Source organism: Triplophysa dalaica, chromosome 17, assembly GCF_015846415.1.
Source record: "Triplophysa dalaica isolate WHDGS20190420 chromosome 17, ASM1584641v1, whole genome shotgun sequence".
NCBI classification, from domain to species: domain Eukaryota; kingdom Metazoa; phylum Chordata; class Actinopteri; order Cypriniformes; family Nemacheilidae; genus Triplophysa; species Triplophysa dalaica.
The window spans coordinates 9129583-9152794 of NC_079558.1; the positions used below are offsets into that span (position 1 = coordinate 9129583).

Here is a 23212-nt window from a genome sequence, read left to right on the forward strand (position 1 = left end):
GAGGAGGGCAGAGCCGCCTGGGCCCTTTAAGAAACGAACAACAAGGTTGTTCTATCCCACCATTTGGCCTGCTATAGGGGCGTGGGAAGCTGAAATGGCTGCCACATAGACCTGGAGTGTGAAAGGGGAACGACCCTTTTCCAACACCTCCTGCAGGAAGGACAGTATCAATGATATGTTGCAAGCATACAGTTGAAAGAAAAGCCCTTTGGGCTTACTTGGATTTCTTCATAAATTGGTCATAAAATGTGTTCTGATCTTCATCTAAGTCACAACAATAGAGAAACACAGTCTGCTTAAACTAATACCGCACAAGCATAATACGTTTTCATGTTTTTATTGAACACAACATGTAAACATTCATAGTGCAGGGTGGAAAAAGTATGTGAAACCCTAGGCTAATGACTTCTCCAAGAGCTAATTGGAGCCAGGAGTCAGCCAACCTGGGGTCCAATCAATGTGATGAGATTGGATGTGTTGATTAAAGCTGGCCTGTCCAATAAAAAACACACACCAGTTTTGAGTTTGCTGTTCTGAAGAAGCGTTGTCTGATGTGAACCATGCCTCACACAAAAGAGCTCTCAGAAGACCTACGATCAAGAATTGTTGACTTACATAAAGCTGGAAAGGGCTACAAAAGTATATCTAAAAGCCTTGATGTCCATGTGTCCTAGGTAAGACAGATTGTCTACAAATGGAGAAAGTTCAGCACTGTTGCTACACTCCCTAGGCGTGGTCGTCCTGTAAAGATGACTGCAAGAGCACAGCGCAGAATGCTCAATGAGGTGAAGAAGAATCCTAGAGTGTCAGCTAAACACTTACAGAAATCTCTGGCACATGCTAACATTTTTGTTGACAAATCTACAATAAGGAAAACATTAAACAAGAATGGACTTCATGGGAGGTCACCACGGAGGAAGCCACTGCTGTCCAAAAAAAACATTGCAGCACGTTTGAAGTGTGCCAAAGAGCACCTGGATGTTCCACAGCACTACTGGCAAAACATTCTGTGGACAGATGAAACCAAAATTAAGTTGTTTGGAAAGAACACACAACGCTATGTGTGGATAACAAAAGGCACAGCACACCAACATCAAAACCTCATCCCAATTGTGAAATATGGTGGAGGGGGCAGCATGGTTTGGGGCTGCTTTGCTGCCTCAGGCCCTGGACGGATTACTGTCATCGATGGAAAAATGAATTCCAAAGTTTATCAAGACATTTTGCAGGAAAACTTAAGACCATCTGTCCGCCAACTGAAGCTTAACAGAGGATGGACGATGCAACAGGACAACGACCCAAAGCATAGAAGTAAATCAACAACAGAATGGCTTCAACAGAAGAAAATATGCCTTCTGGAGTGGCCCAGTCAGAGTCCTGACCTCAACCCGATTGAGATGCTGTGGCAGGACCTCAAGAGAGCGATTCACACCAGACATCCCAAGAATATTGCTGAACTGAAACACTTTTGTAAAGAGGAATGGTCCAATATTTCTCCTGACCGTTGTGCAGGTCTGATCTGCAACTATAGGAAACGTTTGGTTGAGGTTATTGCTGCCAAAGGAGGGTCAACCAGTTATTAAACCCAAAGGTTCACATACTTTTTCCACCCTGCACTATGAATGTTTACATGTTGTGTTCAATAAAAACATAAAAACGTATAATGTTTGTGCGGTATTAGTTTAAGCAGACTGTGTTTCTCTATTGTTGTGACTTATATGAAGATCAGAACACATTTTATGACCAATTTATGAAGAAATCCAAGTAAGCCCAAAAGGTTCACATACTTTTTCTTTCAACTGTATGTGAGGGTAAAGTATAGAGGAGCCCATTGGGCCAAGTGTGGGCAAAGGCGTCCCTGTTCTTCAAAAGTAGGTTGGTCGAAAAAGTCGTGTCCATGCACTTCGTGAAAGTGTGAATATCTAGGGACAGCCCAAACCGTAGGACCGTGTATTGATAAGCAACCCCCTCGTAGGCGAATCTGAAGAATTGTCTGTGATTTGGGACTAGAACCAGTCAGTCCCGTGGCCATTGTTGCGAGAGGATCTGTTTCAGAGTGATCATTCTGAAATGCCGTTTCATGAGGGTGCAGTTCAGAAGTGTGAGATCGAGGATGGGGCGGAGACCGCCATCCTTCTTTGGCACAAGAAATTAGCGGCTGTAGAAGCATGACTCAGGCTGGGGGAATCGCCTCTATGGCTCCTTTACCAAGTAAGTTCATCACCTTTTTGCGCAGCACGTCATTGTCTACGCTCTGAGCTTGGGTGCAAAAATACGGGGGCCCGCGAGCAAACTGGATTGTATAGCCTCTTGCTACTATCCCCAGAACCCAATCCGATATGCCGGGGATAGCCTACCAGGCCTCGACCCGCGTGGGGGGTTGAATGTTTTGTGGGGGCAAACTTCCTGAAGGGGTTTGATTCCCTTGTTAAAAGAAAGAGTGCTCTTTTTCTGACAAACTTCTTGTTTATAATTTTTTCAGCTAAAACATCTGGTTGCCGTCACCCGAAGAGCCGCGGCAAGACCTGGTTCCTTCCGCTTCCTCACCTGAGTCTCAGGGCGGAGCCTGGGGCGCAGGGTCCAGCATGATCTTGGGCCGGAGTCCCTAGCGTTGAGGGTAAGGAAAAAATGAGATTCCCCATAGCGTCCAGCTACGCAGTATGAGTGAAGAATCAATAGCGAACACACAGACATAGACTTCTGCGCGACAATACAGCACAAATTTGTGTTTTCAAACCGATTAAAGTGCGAGACTGCGTCGCTTTTACAAGAGTGAATTAGGTTAGCCTAATTTGTAGAATATACGTTTTTGACGCTATTATCAATGTAAATGATTACACTGACAAAGAAAGTACAGTTGTGTTCAAAATTATTCAACCCCACTGAAATTGATTGTTTTGGTCGGTTTGACATTGATTATGATCATTCAGTCATCCTGCTTACAATTAAATCAAAGAGGCACGTGTAGGTCAGACAAATCTTTTCTTCATAGGCCTTGTTCTTCCTCCTCCAAACATAGCGTTGATCCATGGGCCCAAACAGTTCTAATTTGGTTTCATCAGTCCACAGAACACTATCCCAAAACTTCTGTGGTTTGTCCACATGACTTTTGGCATACTGCAGTCGACTCTTCTTATTCTTTGGGGACAGCAAGGGGGTGCGCCTGGGAGTTCTGGCATGGAGGCCTTCATTACGCAGGGTGCGCCGTATTGTCTGAGCAGAAACTTCAGTACCCACATCTGACAAATCTTTTCTCAGTTCCTCAGCAGTCACACGGGGACTTTTCTCCACTCTACGCTTCAGGTAGCGCACAGCAGTCGAAGTCAGCATCTTCTTTCTGCCACGACCAGGTAGTGTTTCAACAGTGCGCTTTGCCTTGAATTTGCGAATGATGCTTCCTATGGTGTCTCTTGGTATGTTTAACATCTTTGCAATCTTCTTATAGCCATTGCCCTTCCTGTGAAGAGTAATCACCTGTTCTCTTGTCTTCCTGGACCATTCTCTTGACCTCACCATGTTTGTAACCACACCAGTAAATGTCTAGAAGGAGCTGAGTATCACAGTCATTTTAAAGCTGCCTAATTGGTGCTTGTTAGGCTTTATTGCTGCTCCCTGATATCCACAGGTGTTTTCAATACCTGATTGAAAACACTTCATTGAACCTCTGTTCTTCAGAGTGGTAGTCTTTAAGGGGTTGAATAATTATGTCAATGAAGAATTCACAAAAGAAACATTTACTACTGTATTACAAAACTAATTGATGTCATTTTAGTTGCATATGGTTCTTTAAGAAGTCCTTGTAGGATTTCATTCTGAATACAATTACAAATGTACACTAAATTCCCTAAAACCATTTACAGCATTGGGGGTTGAATAATTTTGAACACAAATGTAAATTGTTTAAACTTAAACTTGAAATGTATACTGGGACACAGCAGATTTATACTGGTGCACCTGCCAGTATATGACACTTAATATAACATGATTATGATTCTTAAAGGCATTTATAGATATCCTGTTATGTAAGAGCATTGATGTTTACATTCCTAACACAGTATAGTTAAAATAATGTGATGTCACTGCGCAATACTGCATCACAAACACACCTAAATCTATATCCTCACTGTATAAATACTTCATGTTTAAATACTCATGTTCAAATATTTGATCACTGCATGTTGATCTGCTATGGATAAAGAGATGCTTCAGACCAGACATCGTGTGAAAAAAACATTTTACAAACCTATGCATTCAGTAGACTACAACATACAGTGCATTCAATGCAGTTTATTCCTCCCTGGGAATTGAACCCTTGGTCTTTGCATTGCAACCATATTTATGTAGGCTATATCCTATATAGCTGTTACGCTAAAGACCCATTTGGAAGACGTAAACAAAGTTGATCAAGAAGAACTTTTGAAACAACAGAACATTTATTGCAGAATCAAAATGTTAAATTAATATTTATAATATTGTTTTATTATAAGATTAAAAAATAAAAACATTAAATAAATACAAACTAAACCCAGAAGTGCTTCTGTGCAAGTGGACTATAAGCAATACTGCATATGAGCATCCCCTTTGCCTATTTATTAGTCTATATCATAAAACTTCTATTAAATAGAAGTGACAGATATAAAGCGAAGTACAACCTTGATATGCAGTATGACATTTTGTATTATATTGGTCATGTATTGCAGAAAAGTGTAAAATGAGTGTAACAGACTTTCAAAATGTCAATAACTAACACAAAAATGTCATGCTAAATCACACTTTAACAAACACAAAGATTGTCAAAAGGACTGCAAAACTATGTCTTTGATGTTTCCGGTCTTCGGTAGAGTCTAATGACTCCAGAGTCATGTAATTTCTTCCAAGTCTTGATCTCCAAGCCATAGTCATGGTTAATGTAGAAAATGACACTGGTCTTTTTGAACTTTTCAAAGTAATAGTTGGAGTACTTATGGTGGTCTTCTGTAATGAATCCATAGGCATCAACCTATGAAGGTTAAGAGAAGAGCCTTTTTATGAAATAATCATAAAGTATGATATATGAAATAAAATTGATACCATAATACGGTAGTAAAATAATACATTTTACTTACAATGTCACATGTATGCAGAGCCAAGAACAAAGTAAAGGCTCCATTTGTTGGCCTGTACAGTGCCCATGTGTTGTCTTGTAGTTGCTTGGATGGCATTAATCTTTACATCATACATATAAAACATTTCACTGGACTGATTTAAAATAGTGTCTTGAAATGAACTTTGGTTATTTTCTGACTTCAAAGGATAGTTCACTCAAAAGTTAAATTGTTAATTTATACGTGTATACATTTATTCTGTTTATGGCTCAAGATATTTTGACTGCTTTTGTGCAGTGAAAGTCAAATGTATTCAATGTTGTTTGGTTAATACATACTTCATAATATCTTCTTTTGTGTTACACAGAAGAAGTAAGTCACACAAGTTGCTGACAAGAGGCTGTGTAAATGAATAATATTTTTTTTGTGAACTATCCTGTTACCTAGTGGTGTAAATGGTAAAAAGTACAGAAAAGTAGTACTAACATTTCTGTAAATTACCTGTTGCGAATGTATCGAAGAAAATCTGGATGAAGAACATAAAAACTGCTCTCATTGAAATGACCATTGAAGAAACTCAGCGGTCTACGAAAGAAAAGGTCAATACAGTTTTTTTAAATGTGTAACATTGTATATATATTTGTGTCTGTGGTTAAAAAAAACTGGTAAACTTCTGTGTTATGCCACTCATGTCACAGCTTATTTTGAATAATCATGTTAGCATTTGACTGTCGTTGTACTTTATTTACATGTTATAATCATCCACTATGCAAAAATATAACCGTATTAAAAGTAGATCTAGATCTTGATACTGTACCTCACACCCTTAAAGTCCCCTATGGCCTCTTTTCCCTTTAGTAGGCCTTGGAGCCACTGGAAGTCCCTCAGGCCCTCAGGGATCATGACATATTTGATGTCCTGTTGAATAACAGAGAGACAGAGTTCATTACTTTGTGTCATGGTTCCACTACCATGTCATGTTTTATTCCTGTCTCAAGTGGAGCCATGGCATTGCCTGATGGTTTTGTGTGGGAAAGAATGATTCTTTCTCGTGTCTCGTCATTGTTCCCTACATCTCGTTCCTCGTCAGCCTCTCCTCAGCGCTAATCCCCAACAACTGTTCCTCGTTACGATCCTGTGTTTGTTCCCTATAAAGAGTCCTCATGTTTCATTGTCCTGTGCTCGGGCATTGTTCTTGTACCTGTATACCATACCTTGTTCCTTGTGTCAGATGTTCCTTGTGTCAGATGTTCCTTGTGTCAGATGTTCCTTGTGTCAGATGTTCCTTGTGTCAGATGTTCCTTGTGTCAGATGTTCCTTGTATCAGATGTTCCTTGTATCAGATGTTCCTTGTATCAGATGTTCCTTGTATTAGATGTTCCTTGTATCAGATGTTCCTTGTATTAGATGTTCCTTGTATCAGATGTTCCTTGTATCAGATGTTCCTTGTATTAGATGTTCCTTGTTGCTGTCTTGCTGTTCCTGTACTTTGTACCTCGTTCCTTGTGCTTTGTCAATTAAGTCAAGTTTAGTCAGTGTAAGTGTTTAGATTCAAGTGTTTGTTTTCTTACTTTAGTTAGTCCGTTTCCTTGTTTTTGTTTATAGTTTATTTCACTCTTGTTTTTCCCATCGTGGGTTTTGTTTCGTCTTTAGTAGTGTTTATTGTTAAATAAAAGTCTTTGTTACATCTACCGTCTGTGTCTGCCTGCAATTGGGTTCCCACGCCATGTCTCCACCTGAGACTCATGACAACTTTGTGTTAGGAATACACTTTCACCAGGGACATTTAAGCATGGGTGGCATATCACCATGAAATAAGTTCATATGGATTTCTTTAAATTTAGATAAGCACAATACTTCACATTTTCATAAATATCTAAATACAGTACATGGGAAATAATTATTTGATACCCTTCTGATTTTATAAGTTTGCCCAATTACAAAGAAATGAAGTGTCTAATTTTTAAGGTACGTTTATTTTAACTGATAGAAAAAGAATATCAACCAAAAAAGTTATATAAAGGTTATAAATTGATGTACTAAGGTTCTATTAAAAGGAAGGAGACGGGAACCGGCAAACATTTAAACAATCAAATGAAAACAAAGTAAAAGTCAGCCGGCAGCCCCTCACGGATGACTGCCGTCGAATAACAAACCACAACATAAAACCATGCCTGGTCCTCTCTCGACAGCAGTCCCGGCGTTCGTCCTCTTATGCTCCCAATCTCCTCCATGAGATATGAGGGACCGGTGTGCTATCAATCACGCCACCGGACCCGCATCACGGCTACAGTCAGGTCTTCCTGACCACAATTGATTTGGATTTCATTGAATAAAATAAGTATTTCTTGAACAGACAGGCTTTGTTGAACAGGAGGACCTTGCGGGTGCTTCAGGATTTCATTCTTTTCTGGCATATTGTGTAACTAACTTAGGGCCCAACTGCCTTGAAATCATTAACAAGCTTCTTCTGTGTAGTTCTGGGCTGATCTTTAATCTTTCTCGTGATCATCTTTACCCCATTGGTGAAATCTTGCAGGAAGCAACAAACCAAGGGCAATTGATGTTCATTTTGTATTTCTTCCATCTCCAAATAATCACACCAACAGTTGTCTCCTTGTCACCAAGCTTCTGTCTATAGCCCATTCCATCTTTGTGCAGGCTTCCAAACATGTCCCTGACATCATTTGACAGCTATTTGGTCTTGACCATGGTGATGGAAAAGTTAAAATGGAAGATACAGATTCTGTTGGTATGCATCCTTTATATACGTAAACTCAGGGGCGGACTGGCCTTCTGGGATTACCAGAACTTTTCTCGGTGAGCCGCACATCATCCTAAATCTCATCTCATTTCAAGTTTCATCTCATTTTAGATCTCATCTTGTCTCAAGGATTATCTGAAGTCTCATCTCTCTGTGTCTCAAGATTCATCATAAGTCTAATTTTGTCTTGTTTTTTCTTGTCTTTCGTCTTGTCACATCTCAAGTTTTGTCACAGTGCTTGTCTTGTCTAATGTATCTTTTCATATATCATCTAATCTAAATTTATGTTCTTAGTCAAGTCTTGTTTCCTTTCAAGTCTCATCTCGTCTTAAGTCTCCTCTTGTCTCCCTTTATCCCTCGCCTTTCATTAAAGTTTTGTCTAAGTCTCATGTTTATTCTCTCACTGGTGTATTTGTGGTTTGGCCTTTCTTGTTTGGGCCCGTTTTGTGTTTTGTTTTGTTTATTTTATTTTTTATTTTATTTTTTTGTCAAAAGCTTGCTCTCTGCACAAGCAATCTGAGAAAAGATCTTTTTGGGGAACAAGTGCAATTATTTAAATTTGAAAGTCTAGTCAAATCCCCATTGATCTCATAATTTGTTTCACGCACTTTCCTGTTTCATTTGCAATGTAAAGAAACCAAATTTTTCTGTTTAGTTGACATTGGTGTTGGATGACACTTTTAACAGAATGTCACTGCTGTTGTTTTAAGCAGTTGGAGTGATATTTCTTTTCCCATCGTTACCCAGCACATATCAATGTTTTGCATATAAGTGATTGATCTTACATATAACATAATTGATACTGCATGATCCAAATCATTGATATTAGACTGGGTGATTATAATTCACAAAATTTCTTTATTTTTAGAGTGAACTATAAAATATACTGACCTCATCTTGTGGAATACTGTCATATCCAAACTGACGAAATCTCATAAGGGTGGAATACAATGAATAAGCTGTATGCACAAAGACTGAGGTCTTATTTCCAACATCCTCCTCATAACCTTTTGTAAGTGCCCCATTCATTCTGCATAAGAGCAAACAATATTTGAGTACAGCTGTCATTAACTGAAATCATCCCATTGTGGCACCCTGTATCATAATATAATATTAAACAACCTAATTTAATCGCAACCTGTGAAGAGATGATATAAACAGATAACCTTAGCTTATTGACTATAGCTAACAATGATTTATACATTTCTTCTTACCGAAACACATAATCATGGGAGTCGATTTCTTTGCCCATTTTTGAGTTATAGAGAATGCCACCAGAGCCCACGACAGCACAGCGGACACAACCATCCTTTGCACTTTCAGGCACAGGCAGTAATGTTAAAGACTTTGGCTTTGGTATCAAATCAACTGCTGGTTTTATCTCTTAAGTCGGGGGAAGAATATTCACATAAGGCAAAACACATGAAAAATATTATATTTCTATGTTATCGTCTAAACATAAAGCGTCAAACTGATTACCTCTGGATACTATAACTTTGACAAAGTAAATAAAAGTAGATATCACTATTGCACCCCTTCACTTAAACATCATGCAGGAAATTATATTTGTCTGTATTCATTTATTTGTATTTTATTTGTGTGACACATTCTATAGCCTATATAACTTAAATAAAACATTTATCTATTTCATATTTAATATACATTATATTTATACAGTATGTACATTACATATACATAAATCGATTCATATTTTAAAGTTACAGTTTAATATAAATCATTCTGCTTCATTATCAGAAAAGCCATTGTTTATCTTTGGTCACCAGTATGTGTCAAACTAATATTTACCTACTATACACACCTTTCTCAAACTGATTCTACAGGGTATTTTACTTGCATGCAGAATTTTACATACCGTAGATAAGGGGTCGTCAACCACTTATTTTCTAAGAAAATATCTGTAATTTACCTTTGGCACTTACCGTCATACTTGTACTCCATGAAGCCAAAGGGATTGTTGAAGTGTGCTAATCTATTCCATTCTTTTATGTTGAGTTGACCTCTGTACAACCATAGTTGAATGTTGGGAAGAAAAGCTTCCTTGAACTTGAGATCATCTGTGTTTCGTAGCGACTTTGAACAGGTCTATGGAAGGGTCGGATTTAAAAATGGAAACATAAACGGCACTGTGATGTCGGAACAAAACTGGACAACAACTTACTGGTATTCTTGCATCAGGGTCTTGTAAATAAACATCTTCAAAATCCCACACAGGTAATTTTGTGAAATTCTTCTTGTAAAGGATTTGGATAGGTGTTGTGTTTTCTTCATGTTCAACAAATATGTTTTCAGCTTTGTAGAGGCTTGTAGCTCCAGGCGATAAATTCAATGTGGAAGTGTTGGTTGTTTTTATTATATGTACTCGATCATCTGTTTGCTTGTTTTTATTCTCGATAAATCCAAATTTAAGAAGTTGTGCTTCAGTTCTTCAAAACAAAAAAAAATGATTATCAACAAAAATGCAAAACAAATTTAAATAGCTAAAAAGCAAAACAACAGTCATACCTGTTATAAAAATATATAAAAATTACCTGTTAATTAATTAATTTTTACTAAATGTCTATATGATAAAGTGTAAATAATATTTTCTCTTTATTTTTTAAACTTACCTGTTCCATTGTTCAGAGAGATTTGTCCAAAGTACAATATAAAGCAGCACACAACATGTCAGAATGAGACTAAAATAACCCAAAGCTTTCTGCATATTTCATTACTAACTTACATACTAGTTAGATATGTGTCTGCAATGTGAGAAAGAATTGATTTACAAAATAATTTTCCAGGTGAATGCTAGTAAAAACTCATATGTCACTGTGGTCATTTCTGGATTCTGAGAGTGGTGAACTAGATGTCACACTAGTCACTAAACCTGTCTTTGGGTGGAGTTATAATTAAAAGTCTTTGTTTATACACATATACATTTCTTGTAGTCTTGATTAACCAGTTTGCATAATTCAAATTTACACTGATGCCTATTATATCTGTATTATATTTTATCTATAAATAAATTGTTCTTTGAATTATATCTTCCACCCAAACAACAGCTTATTTTACTTTACTTATTTTATTTTAATACACGTGACAGGGGAAAACGTGTAACATGTATCAAATGTCAATATGTTTTATCTTGTTGTAAGAACCACTGACATTAAAACACAACGTAAGAAAACTGTCCGGTTGCCCTGTGCAGATAAGTCTGAAGTTCCTCTTGCTTCTCATGTAAAGAAAAAATGATAATATAAAACAAATCATTTATCTTAATAATTTGATATCAGCCAAAGAATAACTATTAAAATGTCCCTAAAATTACATTTCATAAAGTGTGTAATGTTGCTTTGTTTAAATGTAAGCAGTCTGCCCAGTTGTAAAGCCGAAAGTTAAAGAATAACGAAACTATTAGCTTGGGGAAAACGGAGTTGACTCTGAATCATGCAAACAAAAAGTCACTGCAATCACCACATGAAGTCATGTGATTTTTGTCACATGACATCGATGCTAAATTGACAGTAAAAGTCCCGTTGACTGAAATTTTACAGAACAGTAAATTAACACAGTAGAGTTTAGGAGTCCCAGATTACCCTTATTCACCATATATATATATTATCACATGTGTGAAGAGCCAAGAATAAAGCAAATGCACAATTTGTTGGCCCAGTGTTTGCTCAGAGTTTGTTTTGATAGCACGAATCTTTATAAGCCAAATCACGCTCTAATGGGGATGAATGGTAAACAGTGTTTTAAGTATCGTTTTGGTGACAGTTGAGACCTTGAACCAACAGCTTTGGACCAGCGGAAAAGCTCTCCAGTCTGAGATACCTGCTTAAAAAGCTTTAATAGATTTCTGGTGGCACTGCTGAACCTGTTAGGCAGACAGTGCGAGAAGTAACACAAGCACAACTGGGAAACAAAAAAATCATCACAAAAGAAAAAACTTTTTACACACTTAACACTTTTTATATATACGTCCCTATGGACGTATAAGCATAAAGACGTTACCTGTTGTAAATATATCGTAGAAAATCTGCATGAAGAATAAAAATTCGTCTCTCATCTAAATGTCCATTGAGGTATTTCAATGTCTTAAAAATGTTTTATAAAACATCAAACACATAGTTTTAATTAATAAAATTACAAATTATTTATTTAAAATACTATTTAGGGCCCGAGCCACTATTGCAGAGCCCTATTGTTTTATTATCTTATGATTATTTATGTAGTTTCTTTCAATAATTCAGGAGACTTTGGGGGCCATAAAGTGCTAAAAACTCTTGAAAATTGGCACAAATGTCAGTGTCATCGGCCATAGGACCGGCACACAGGCGTGGCAGGGGATCTGTCAATCTTGCTAGATCTCTAGATCACACATACATGAACCTAAACATGCAAGACTTGGTACTAAAGATGCACGGTATTGGCTTATAAATTAAAATAAATGAAATATCGGCATCAGCCCAATATGAAAAATTACACCGATATGCTATGCTGATAAAAACATGTGTTGATCATGTGTAGGCGTTCTGAGTTCTGACATATGGGCAACACACTCTCAAAGACACAAGTTGTCACACAGCACATTAGTACTATAATATATATTAACCAGGGCTCGATATTAACGCTTGTCCGCTTGTCCGCTTGTCCTGGACAAGTTAATGTTTTGTATGGGCAAGGGAGAGAGAATTTTACTTGCCCGACCGGACAAATACCTTGGAAAAAAATAACAGTGCTATAATGTTGATATAATGACAACATACAGCCCTGTTCTATAGCAATCATGTAGAGTATTAACAGATTTAGGGGGCCGCAGCAGACCCTAGGTACAACGTTAATAAGCAAACTCGACCAATCAGGATCGGAAACTATTATATTGACAATTTAAATGAAATATCATATTATATCTTCAGGCAAGTACTTGTACTCGGACAAGTAAATGACAAATGTACTTGACTGAAGGACAACCACATGATAATGCTTAATGTCATGCCCTGTTTTAACGACTATAAACAACAATTTCCTGACTTCCGTGTTGTAGATCTATCGTAGAATATAGTCATTTTTGTTTGTTTGGGCACAAAAGAAACCGTTATATAGTTAAGGCTGAAACATTGGACTATTTCTACGATGTCTTTACATACTTTTTGCGCTTTGAAATTCAGTTGCATTCTTTGTAAATTCATTGGATTCTATGTGGCAAGTCAGAAAGCTCCCGGACCTCAACAAAAAAATCTGAATTTGTATTGTTTTCTTTGTGTTTCATTGTATTGTTTTGAATTTGCATATTGTATCATGTATGGTTTATTGTGTATATTGTTGAAATGTAGCCTATGGCATAAAAACTTGTTTTTATGCGTATTTGTATTTTTTTTATCAAGCAGGCATCTAGCTCCACCAGAAAAAAAAAAAGATTTTATCTATTTGAATTTTATTTCTTCTCATCAGCTATATGATTCACTTATTGGCATCCTCTGCTAGAAACAGAGTACCTTGTACCCTTAAAGTACCCTGTGGCCTCTTTTCACTACAGAAGGCCCTGGAAGCCCTCAGGGATCATAACATATTTGACAGCCTATGAGACAACATCAGTTCTGTTAAACAAAGCCTCATATCTTGAGGAAACATGTTGGTGATTTTAATAAATATTTTGTTTGGCAGTTTTTGCGCAAACAAATTCAGATATGTCATCAAAGGACTGACACTTTCACAGTGCTGTAAAGAACAGCCTATAATAAAATAGATACTGACCTCATTTTGTAGAATACTGCGAAAGCCCACATTTTCTGCTCATAGACCGGCGTTTTATTTCCAACATCTTCCTCATCACCTGCGTAGGAGTTCTATTTACATTGTGTTGATGAGCGTAGTGGAGTAGGCGGGGCGAGACCGTGGTTCGAGACTGGTGAATAATTGTTAATGAGCGCGAGCTGTGCACGCACCGGTCTCGAATCACGTAGGAGATCGGGAGCATTTAAGAGAACGAGCGACCGGACCGTCGAGGAGAGAGGACCGGGCCGAACATGTTTATGCTTGTATTTATGTTTTATTCGCTGGCAGTCGTCCGTGAGGGGCTGACGGCTGTCTTTTTACTTTGTTATTATTTCGATTAAATATTTAAATGTTTGCCGGTTCCAGTCTCCTTTTTTATTGAACCTTTCTACAATGAGTAAATAACATTAGGATGAAAACTGCTGGAATCTATTATTGATATTATTGCCATCATTATAATGTCTTTCAGCTGTTTCTTTTTAAACAAATTTATTCTCATCCTTCTAAAAAGTCAAGGATCTTGTCCACACCCACAAACATTCCCGCAACACATAATCAGGAGTGTCGATCACTTTACAGAGCTTTGAGTTATTGAGAATGTCACCCGAGGCCAATACTGCACAGCGGATACAACCATCCTTAGCTCTTTCAGGCACAGGCAGTGATATTGAAGAATTTGACTTTGGTTTTAAATCAACTGCTGGTTTATCTCTTGAAGAAGCAAAAAATAGATAATAAGTACAAACAAACAGGACCTAAGAGCTTATCTGTCAATTTCACCATCATAATTGTACACCATGAAGCCAAAGGGATTGTTGTAATGTGTAATCTATTCCATTCCGTTGTGTTGAGTTGACCTCTGTACAGCCATAGTTGAAGTCAAAGTCTGCTTTATTGTCAATTCTGTCACATGTACAGTACATACATATATAGGATTGAAATTGCGTTACTTTGAGACCCATGGTGCATACAAATAAAACTACACAGAATAAAAAATATATAAATGTATATATAAAAAGACAGACAAATACAGTTTATTATATATATATATATGTGTGTGTGTGTGTAGAATACAACTGTTACAAGCAGGGATGTTAAAAAGAAAAGAAAAAGTTAGGTAATGGCAGAAACCAGTGAAATATACAACAGTGCAGATGTAAGGTAGTGCAAAGAGCTTTTTGAATGTCTGGAAGAAAAGCTCCCTTGAACTTCATGTCATCTGTGTTTCGTAGTGACTTTGAACAACTCTACAGAAGAGCAGTTTAAAAGAAAAGTATAAAATTGTATTTAAAAATTGTATATCGTATAGACAGTTTCATCAGGCGTGCGTGTGCCTGATGAACCCTCAGTTAACTTCCAGTTTGTGTTTGGCTAGTGTCTAGTAATTATTGAACTATTTCTATTATTAAGTTCATATCAATGTTTCTTATTATTTTACAGTATGATAATTGTATTAAACTATTTGTTGAATTTTGTTGTATGTCCATTTAATTAAAAGAATATTTTGTTAAATGGGTCCTGTAGTTCGTTCGACTTTAAACTAATCGTATGTTACATTGATATCTAGTTGAGCTTGGTATCGCAGTGTAAATTCAAATTACTGGAGAGACAAGTTTAGCCAAGTAACAGTTCTTTTCGGTTTACTTTGATTGTTATCAGAAATAATCTACAGGCACTCTATGGCTTGTAAATGTGTACCGTAAGTTCAGTTGGAGTCACAAAAGTGAAGTAACGTTTGATTATGTTGTTGAGATGAAACTGTCTATAAAATATAAATGGCTCTGTGACGTCTGGATAGAACAAACAAATGACTGGTTTTCTTGCTTCAGGGTCTTGTAGATAAACATCTTCAAAGTCCCACACAGGTCATTTTGTGAAATTGTAAAGGATCCTTGTAAAGTATCGGTATTGGCGTTGTGTTGTCGTCACATTTAGCAGACAGGTTTTCAGCTTTATTGAGACTTGTAGTTCCAGATGATGATAAACTCATTGTGGGAGTGATCCTGGTTTTAATCATAAGTGCTTGATCATCTGTATGCTTCAAACATGGAGCATAATGCTTGAGGGTTTCCTTCCAAAGAAATTCCAAATACTTTTCTTTTGAATTTTTAAAAATAACAAAGAAAGCCAAAAGCAAGAAATGTATTTATCAAAAAAAATCATTATTAAAATATACAATGCAGTGAAAGACGATGCAGGACATGTTCACTTGATATATAAAACATTATGGTCATAATGCCAATTTTTTGTAACACTGCAAATTTTTACACTTACCCATTTCCATGATCAGAGAGATTCATCCAAAGAACTTCATAGAGCAGATCGCAACAAGTTACACAGACACACAACATAATCAGAATCTTCTGCATATCTATGACTGACCTTACCAGGTCATGTGCGGAGAAAGACATCACAGCCTTTTAACACCAACGTTTTAATTGTCATCTGCCTATTGAAACGTGTTGCATCATTAACGTGTGTGTTTATTTTTGGGGCTGTAGCTCACCCATCAATATAACATGACAACTTAACCTGCTTCTGCCAACAAGAATGCAGGAGCATTAGCAAAACAGACAAAATATTAATATTTTGTAATGCATTCAAAATATTTTATTCATAATAAACTACATGGAGAAAATAACCGTTAAATTATAATTAAATAATATCTAAACAAAACTGAGCAAAATCCCATCTACTTGTAGGTACAATAGGTTTGGGATTCCTAAATAGATAAATTATACATTATGCAAGTACATTGTACAGCAATGTATGGTAAAGTATATCATAATAGTATAATACATAATGTATATGACAGACTTAAATAGAGTAGAGTTTAAGCTGTTCTTCCAAATCACTCTGTGTCACATCACCAAATGTCTCTTGTTTGTCTCTGAGTAGCTGGAAAATGGCAGCTAGCTGATCTCGCTGAACCCTGCAATGAAAAAGATCATTCATCTACTCACTCATTGAAATAAATGTTAAAACTACATGTTAGAAACATAAAAACAACCCTAAAAATAACACCATTCATTTTAAAAATGTATGACATCATAGAGTTTACTTCATTTGGATTGGATTTTATTGCCTATATAGGTAATAAAGAGTTAAATAAGCAAACATTTTGTGGTGATTAATGTTCTGAGTCGGTTTAAAAAAACAAGTATGACATCCTCATCTGGGTCACAATGTATATTGTCTTTCAATTCAACCGTCACAAGCACGCCTTTTCAAATATTTGCCCCAGTCTTGACTGTCTTAAATTTTGGACTTATGTTTAGTCTGTCTTAATAATTTGTTTAGCTAGAAAATATTGCCCGGTAAAGAAAATGTGTTTACCAACTAACAAATGTTGAATCATCAACCAAACCTGCCATTGCGTATTTAAATAAAAACCAGAAATCTATATCTTTTGCAATACTCAAGTGCAAACAAAAGGTATATTGTTTTTGAATGTCAGTAAACCCTATTAGCAAACAGTGCAAGGGTGCATTATGTACTGATCATATTTATCTAGGAACACTTAAGCTCTTTGTCGTGCATTGGCTGTTTGCGTGGAGTTAAAGGTCGAATTTTAAATTAAAGTACATTTTTACTGGAGTTTTAACACAGTGCATGTGCACGGCTGAATAAATTGTATTCCAACTCGTTGATTTAGATTTTTTTTTACTTTTAAATTTCTCATTTTAGCAAAATCCTCAAACAAAAAAGGGGAAAAACAAAATATAAAACTATGTAACTACCACGATCAGACCTCTATAGTCAACATGTTAACCTGGATACAAGAATGTGTCTAACAAAGGAAACATATGAAGTAAGATTGTGAGTGTTTGTTTTAGGTAAAAGTTCAAGAAGGCTTGGTATTATTTAATCCAATTATTAATATAATAATGTAAAACAATGTGTAAATTCCTATTGTGTCTCATTAACCATAACATCTTTGCAGAGTTTAAAACTGACTCAATAACTTTGGTAAAGTGAAATTGTTGTTTTTGATTTTAAGATTCTAGACAAGACAAACCATGGTACCTTTATATCATTCCCTTCACCTGGTAATGAGTTTATTTATACATGAAATGGTACATATTATAGTGAACACTTCAGCAAAGATCTTTAGTGTTTAATTGTCTGAAATGGCTATGCAGTAAGGCTAGATTAATTAGGGCAACAAGGATGACAAGTAATTACAAGACATTTCATTGAGGAAAATACCTCTGCTCTTCCTCTAGTTCTTCTTTGGTCATCATCTTTTCGAGCTGACTGGCCCTCAGCATGCCAGCCATGTACTTTAATGGCTTCTCTTCAGCATCTATTAAAAAACAAAGGATTTACAGCTATAAGTGAACTACAATGTTTGTAGGCTGATCGTGTAATTTCTGCAAGACATAAACAACCAGTTTATAAGTCAAAGTGAGCTAAAAAGTTAGGAAAAGTTTATTATCAAGTTAACCAAGGAAATGATTGACAGACAGTTAATAGCTTACAGTTAGTATTTTGTGATTAATCTACAGTGATAGATCGTAGGATCTGAATTTCTTAAAAGTAACCTGTGTGTTTGTGTGAGTGTAGAAATGTTTTTAAATCCCGATGGGGACCTAAACCTGAATCCACACCAACACATGGGGACTCGTGTCACCGTGGGGACCAATATTGAGCGTATAACTTGTACAGAACAATATTTAAATGTAAAACAGTTCTATGTACTTTAGGTTAGGGGATAAAATATACAGTTTTTACAGTATACAAAACATTACGCCTATGGACTGTTCCGAGGGAAATAGTAAACCAGACGTGTGTGTGTGTGTGTATGTTAAGTGTGTGCGCGTACATGCGTAATTTGTGTAAAATGATAAAAATTCTGACTTGAGAGTACAGACATACATTTTGTGTTGTATTTAATTTCTAATTTTCTTAATTTCTATTCTTTATTATTTTCTATATATTTAGTTTATTAGTTAGATTATAATAATTTCTTTTTATATTCAATATATTGGATGCTGCATTTGTCTTGTCTTCAAAAGTAGATATGAGCATCTAAATGCAAGTAAGATTTTCTTCATAATAAACTGCTCATTTCTTTTATCATCCTACACAAATTATACACTATGCTATCATTTTGGATGAATGACAAGATAGTATAAACTTTCAGATATATCAATAGCATGTACTAAAAGGTTTTAAAAAATTCGGCATCTTTGCTCCGATGCAAGGCCATAAAGATAACATATATAGAACAACACGTATTCAATCCTAGTAAATGACAAAAACAACTCAAAGTTGAAACTTTTCAATGTTTTCAATGTTCCCTCTATGTCTTCAGGGAAAACTCATAAACAAAAGTAAATGTAAGTAAAAAGTAATTGTTGATAGACAAATTGTGTGACACTGGATAAAAATCATGCATAGAAGTGAAAAGAGTAATGCATAAAATACTTCCTTTTAAAATATGTTCAATTCTGCAGTTAATGTTTGATATCACTTTACATTTTTCATTTTTCACCTTATACATCTCAACATTCCAAGTCACAAAACGGCTTATTGAATTTGAAAAGTATTTTGGGGTTTTGTCTTTATTTTATGATATTGTTCAAAGGAATGTAATGTTTGAGAAGGGGATGGGGGATTGAGACATGACCCAAATCAGACTCAAAATCAGGTCAGCTTGAGTCAATTGTTGAAGCATATCGCCCGTCCTTCTAAAACCTCCTATGTCCAAATTTTCTGTTTTTCAGGAAATAGAAAAAACTGTACTTTTTAAATGGTTACATACTGTGTTGTCAAAGTATAGGCACTTTTTAATACTTTTCATTTGTATAGGGCGACTAATAATAATGATTTATGGCAACAAAAAAAAAATCTCAAAATCTGTAGATACGAGGTTTCAGAAGGACATTTGCGATTTGCATAGACCACTGTGCTACATCTGCATTAAGTAAAAAAAAAGACAACAAATAATTATTAATGCAGTGAAGCACAATTCTATGACTATGAGAACTGAATGAAATATATGTGCACCATGGAAATAAACTTAATCTCACTTTTTAAATTAAAGTTTATCTATATTAATGTAGCACACAAAAATCTATTAAATTAGTAAAAAAAACAATTCTTGTCTGAATTTCTTTTTTTTTTCAGTTTTTGAAAACCAACAGGTAAGTAGTTGGATGCCACAGCTATGAAACAGTTATCCAAAAAGTTGTTTCATCCGCCTGTGGCAACAACCTTAAGCAAATAAAATGAAAGTTAATTATTATTATACCAGGTGACTGAGAATAATCCCTCAGAGCATTTCTCATCCCATACTGTGATGAATCCAGCTCCTCCCATCCGCTGCTGCTTCTGTAATCTGTACAGTCTGACCTGCAGACTTCATCATGATCTGGGCTAGAATCCTGAAGTAGAGACATAAATTAAAATACTTCATAAATTCATAATTTGACATATATTTTAATGAATAAAGGCAAGTGTATTAAAGCACATGTAGACAGGTGCTGCAAATGTAAGCCTAGAAATGTAAACAAAGAGTTAAACAAATAAACAACATAAGTTGTACAAACGCTTATTATAAACAAAAAATAAAATATCCATTCCATATTGCACATAAAAGGTATACTACACCCAAAAATGTAAATTCTGTCATCATTTACTTCCCTTCAAGTTCTTCCAAATGGCTATAGATTTCTTTGTTCTGATGAACACAGAGAAAGATATTTTGAAGAATGCTTTTAACCAAACAGTTCTTGCTCCCATTGACTCCCATAGTAGGAGAAAATACTTTATCAGTTTAATGTTCTGTTGAACACAAAAGAAGACATTTTGAAGAATTTAGGACAGCAAACAGTTCTGGGGCACTTTTGACTACCATTGTATTTTTCCTACTATAGTAATCAATGGAAAGCAAAATATTTCTGGTTATAAGGATCTTCCAAATATCTTTCTCTGTATTCATCAAAACATAGAAATGTATACCTATTTGGAACAACTCGAAGGTAAGTAAATGATGACAGACTTTTCATTTTTGGGTGAACTATCCCTTTAAAAGCACAGTTAACCCTTACCGATGGTATAGTTTCATCTTTGGTTGTATTTGCATTAGATTGAAGCACCGTCTCTGGATGATGCGTTTCGTTATTGTGCGATTCTTCTCCATTCACAACAGTAGTGCACTTTGATGGCGCACGAGATTTGTTTTTTCCTGTGATAACTGCTGCTACAATAATTGCAAGCAACGTAAATAACACAGCCGGCAAAAATAAGTCTGAGGATGCCTCCATTATGTCTTTGAAATAACTTACTTATCGGCTTTTCTTCTTTGCTGACACGGGTATTTTATTAATTGCATACTTTTCAAACATGCACCTGCAAACTAATTGATCTGTTTCTGAAATGCCTTAATATAACTGTCCTGACTATCCTATGATCAATTTTAAGCTTAATGTTTTATGTTGATACTGATACCGGAAGTTAAAGATTTCAAAATAAAAGCTTCGAAATGAACGAACAGTCTTTCGAAGCATAACATTATTTTTTTCGACAGTTTTTACAAACCAAATAGAATTGTTTTTATTAAATATTTTTATAAATATCTAAATATTGTGATTTCACAGTGCACAGTGGTGATCACCACACAAAATAATTGTATTAAGGATTTATAAAGTGTTTTGCTGCAAAGTTCTTCATTTATAATGACTGCCATAAAACTGCAAATAAATAAGCGATTTAGACTGCATTGAGGAAGGCTAAATAAAAAATGTGTCAAAATCACACATGCATTTAAAATACTCATAATGTATTTCTTTGGCCAGAACGTCTTTAAATGCTTGCTTAGTTAAAATGATGTTTTTTAATGCTGTGTATTCTTCCTGAACATTTGTGCATATATTTGTTTTGTTTCTTTGTTAAGCATGTTTTTCTAATCATTTTCCAACTACAATAAACATGTCCAGCTTTTCCCTTAATTATATTCATCACCAATTTTACAAGTACAAGCATGGATCTGATCAAGAACACAGAAACCTTTTGGAATATTTAATGTGTTTACTTTTTGCTAGCCTGACACATTTAGCTTTGTAGACATGTACTTACTGTACATCACACACGCATTAACCTTACATTTTCAACCACAACATATTTACCTTAAAAATCTGATGGATTCAAAGATATATATTGCAGTTCCAAGAATGTTATTTTTGCTGAACAAACATTTTAAACTGTGATTATAAAGGGAAACAGGCTTATCAGTATTTTTCTCAGTGTATCACCCTTCATAAGCACTCCTATTAATTGTTTTAATGATGTGGAAGTAAGTTTTTGTTTCTGGTGGAAACGTCCCTCACATTATATAAAAGAGAGATCGATCAGTAAAGATGTAGAGTAGAGTTGTATTAGTGTACACCGGCACAGATACCAGAACCATCACAGGTCAGGAACTAAAGACAATTAATTCAGCTGTTTTGTTTCTCAATTCATGTTATCAGACTAACTTAGCATGATTTGTTTTGAAGGAAACAGAAGAGAAAAATGAACACTGCTGTATTTATGGTGGTTTTTATATGCTTGGCCAGTGCATTATCAGCAGGTGCAGGATGCCAACCTGTTGACAGCAGGTAAGCAAAATCATTTTGTAACATGGCCAAATCATTTAAAAGAAGGGTTATTTTCATTCATTCGTGTGTCACATGGATAAGAAAGAAATCCATTTCCTTTTATAATGTCATGAATAGCTCAATCAACGACATCCAAACCCTGAGCCGTCGTTATGCTGAATCAACCATTGCGAGTGACATCAGTAAAATCATGGACTCCATGGTTCAGAAGAACTTTGTTCATTTTCTGCTCAATCAGAGAGAGAAAAAGAGCGAGTAAGTTTTAAGAAACAAAAGCCGCAGATTTTTTTATAATACATTAAAAGTACAGAAAGCATTTGATGCTCATTTCTACAGACCAACTTTACTGGGTGATGATCCAGACCATCGCATCTTCAATGATCTGCTGAAAAAGGAGTTCATGGTGTGGGTTCACAGTAAAGGGGATGGTTTCAAGTAAGTTGCCTTCTGCAAATTAAATTTGCATTCGAATGATGTACCCTGATTTTGACTTCTTTCTCTCTATACCCACAGAAACCAATAAAGCTAGACAGAGGTTGCTGTGGAGAATGGAATCCGGCTGTTTTCAAGCTTACTGCTTTCTGATCATTAATTATTTAATATCTTGTAATGTCTTTGAATGAATATCTAACAATAAAATTGTTCTTCAAAATAAAAAATGTGTTTATTCATATAAATATTGCCACATGGGGAACTGTGTTTGTCATTTCGCTGTCGCTGTTTCTGAAACCTCATATCTCCAATTTTTCTTTGTTTAATTTTTAGCCAATATATATAATATAATATAGATATATATAATATAGATATAATATCGAACCAAAAAAATGTGTTATTTTTGCACAGTATTTGATCATTTAAAAATTACAGTGTTTTTCAATGTCTTGACACTTGACTAGAAATAAGTATGAAAAAAGGTTGTCTTCTTCATAATCTTTCTTTACAAGGTCTTTCTTCTGAATGGTCTTCATAGCAAAATCAAGAAA

General features: G+C 35.6%; 3 protein-coding genes across 4 annotated transcripts; 1 reads left to right on the top strand and 2 right to left on the bottom strand.

Annotated features, from left to right (window-relative positions):
- Positions 1-4444: 4444 nt before the first annotated feature.
- Positions 4445-10672, bottom strand: LOC130439546 (alpha-N-acetylgalactosaminide alpha-2,6-sialyltransferase 1-like). Its single transcript, XM_056772216.1, has 9 exons — positions 10476-10672; positions 10028-10292; positions 9789-9951; positions 9063-9231; positions 8740-8878; positions 5902-6002; positions 5586-5669; positions 5106-5205; positions 4445-4999 (listed from the first exon to the last, which is right to left on the bottom strand). The coding sequence occupies exons 1-9, from the start codon at positions 10568-10570 to the stop codon at positions 4811-4813; spliced, it is 1305 nt and encodes a 434-aa protein (XP_056628194.1). The 5' UTR covers positions 10571-10672; the 3' UTR covers positions 4445-4810.
- gip (gastric inhibitory polypeptide) lies at positions 9609-22873 on the top strand. Of its 2 annotated transcripts, none has more exons than XM_056772218.1 (5): positions 9609-10080; positions 22128-22229; positions 22347-22484; positions 22566-22664; positions 22743-22873. In XM_056772218.1, the coding sequence occupies exons 2-5, from the start codon at positions 22144-22146 to the stop codon at positions 22750-22752; spliced, it is 333 nt and encodes a 110-aa protein (XP_056628196.1). In that variant the 5' UTR covers positions 9609-10080; positions 22128-22143; the 3' UTR covers positions 22753-22873. The 2 variants fall into 2 exon arrangements, with proteins under 2 accessions (XP_056628196.1, XP_056628197.1); XM_056772219.1 differs by lacking the exon at positions 9609-10080 and adding an exon at positions 21870-22044.
- Positions 16208-21068, bottom strand: LOC130439547 (matrix-remodeling-associated protein 7-like). Its single transcript, XM_056772217.1, has 4 exons — positions 20682-21068; positions 19883-20015; positions 17836-17932; positions 16208-16558 (listed from the first exon to the last, which is right to left on the bottom strand). The coding sequence occupies exons 1-4, from the start codon at positions 20895-20897 to the stop codon at positions 16444-16446; spliced, it is 561 nt and encodes a 186-aa protein (XP_056628195.1). The 5' UTR covers positions 20898-21068; the 3' UTR covers positions 16208-16443.
- Positions 22874-23212: the final 339 nt, after the last annotated feature.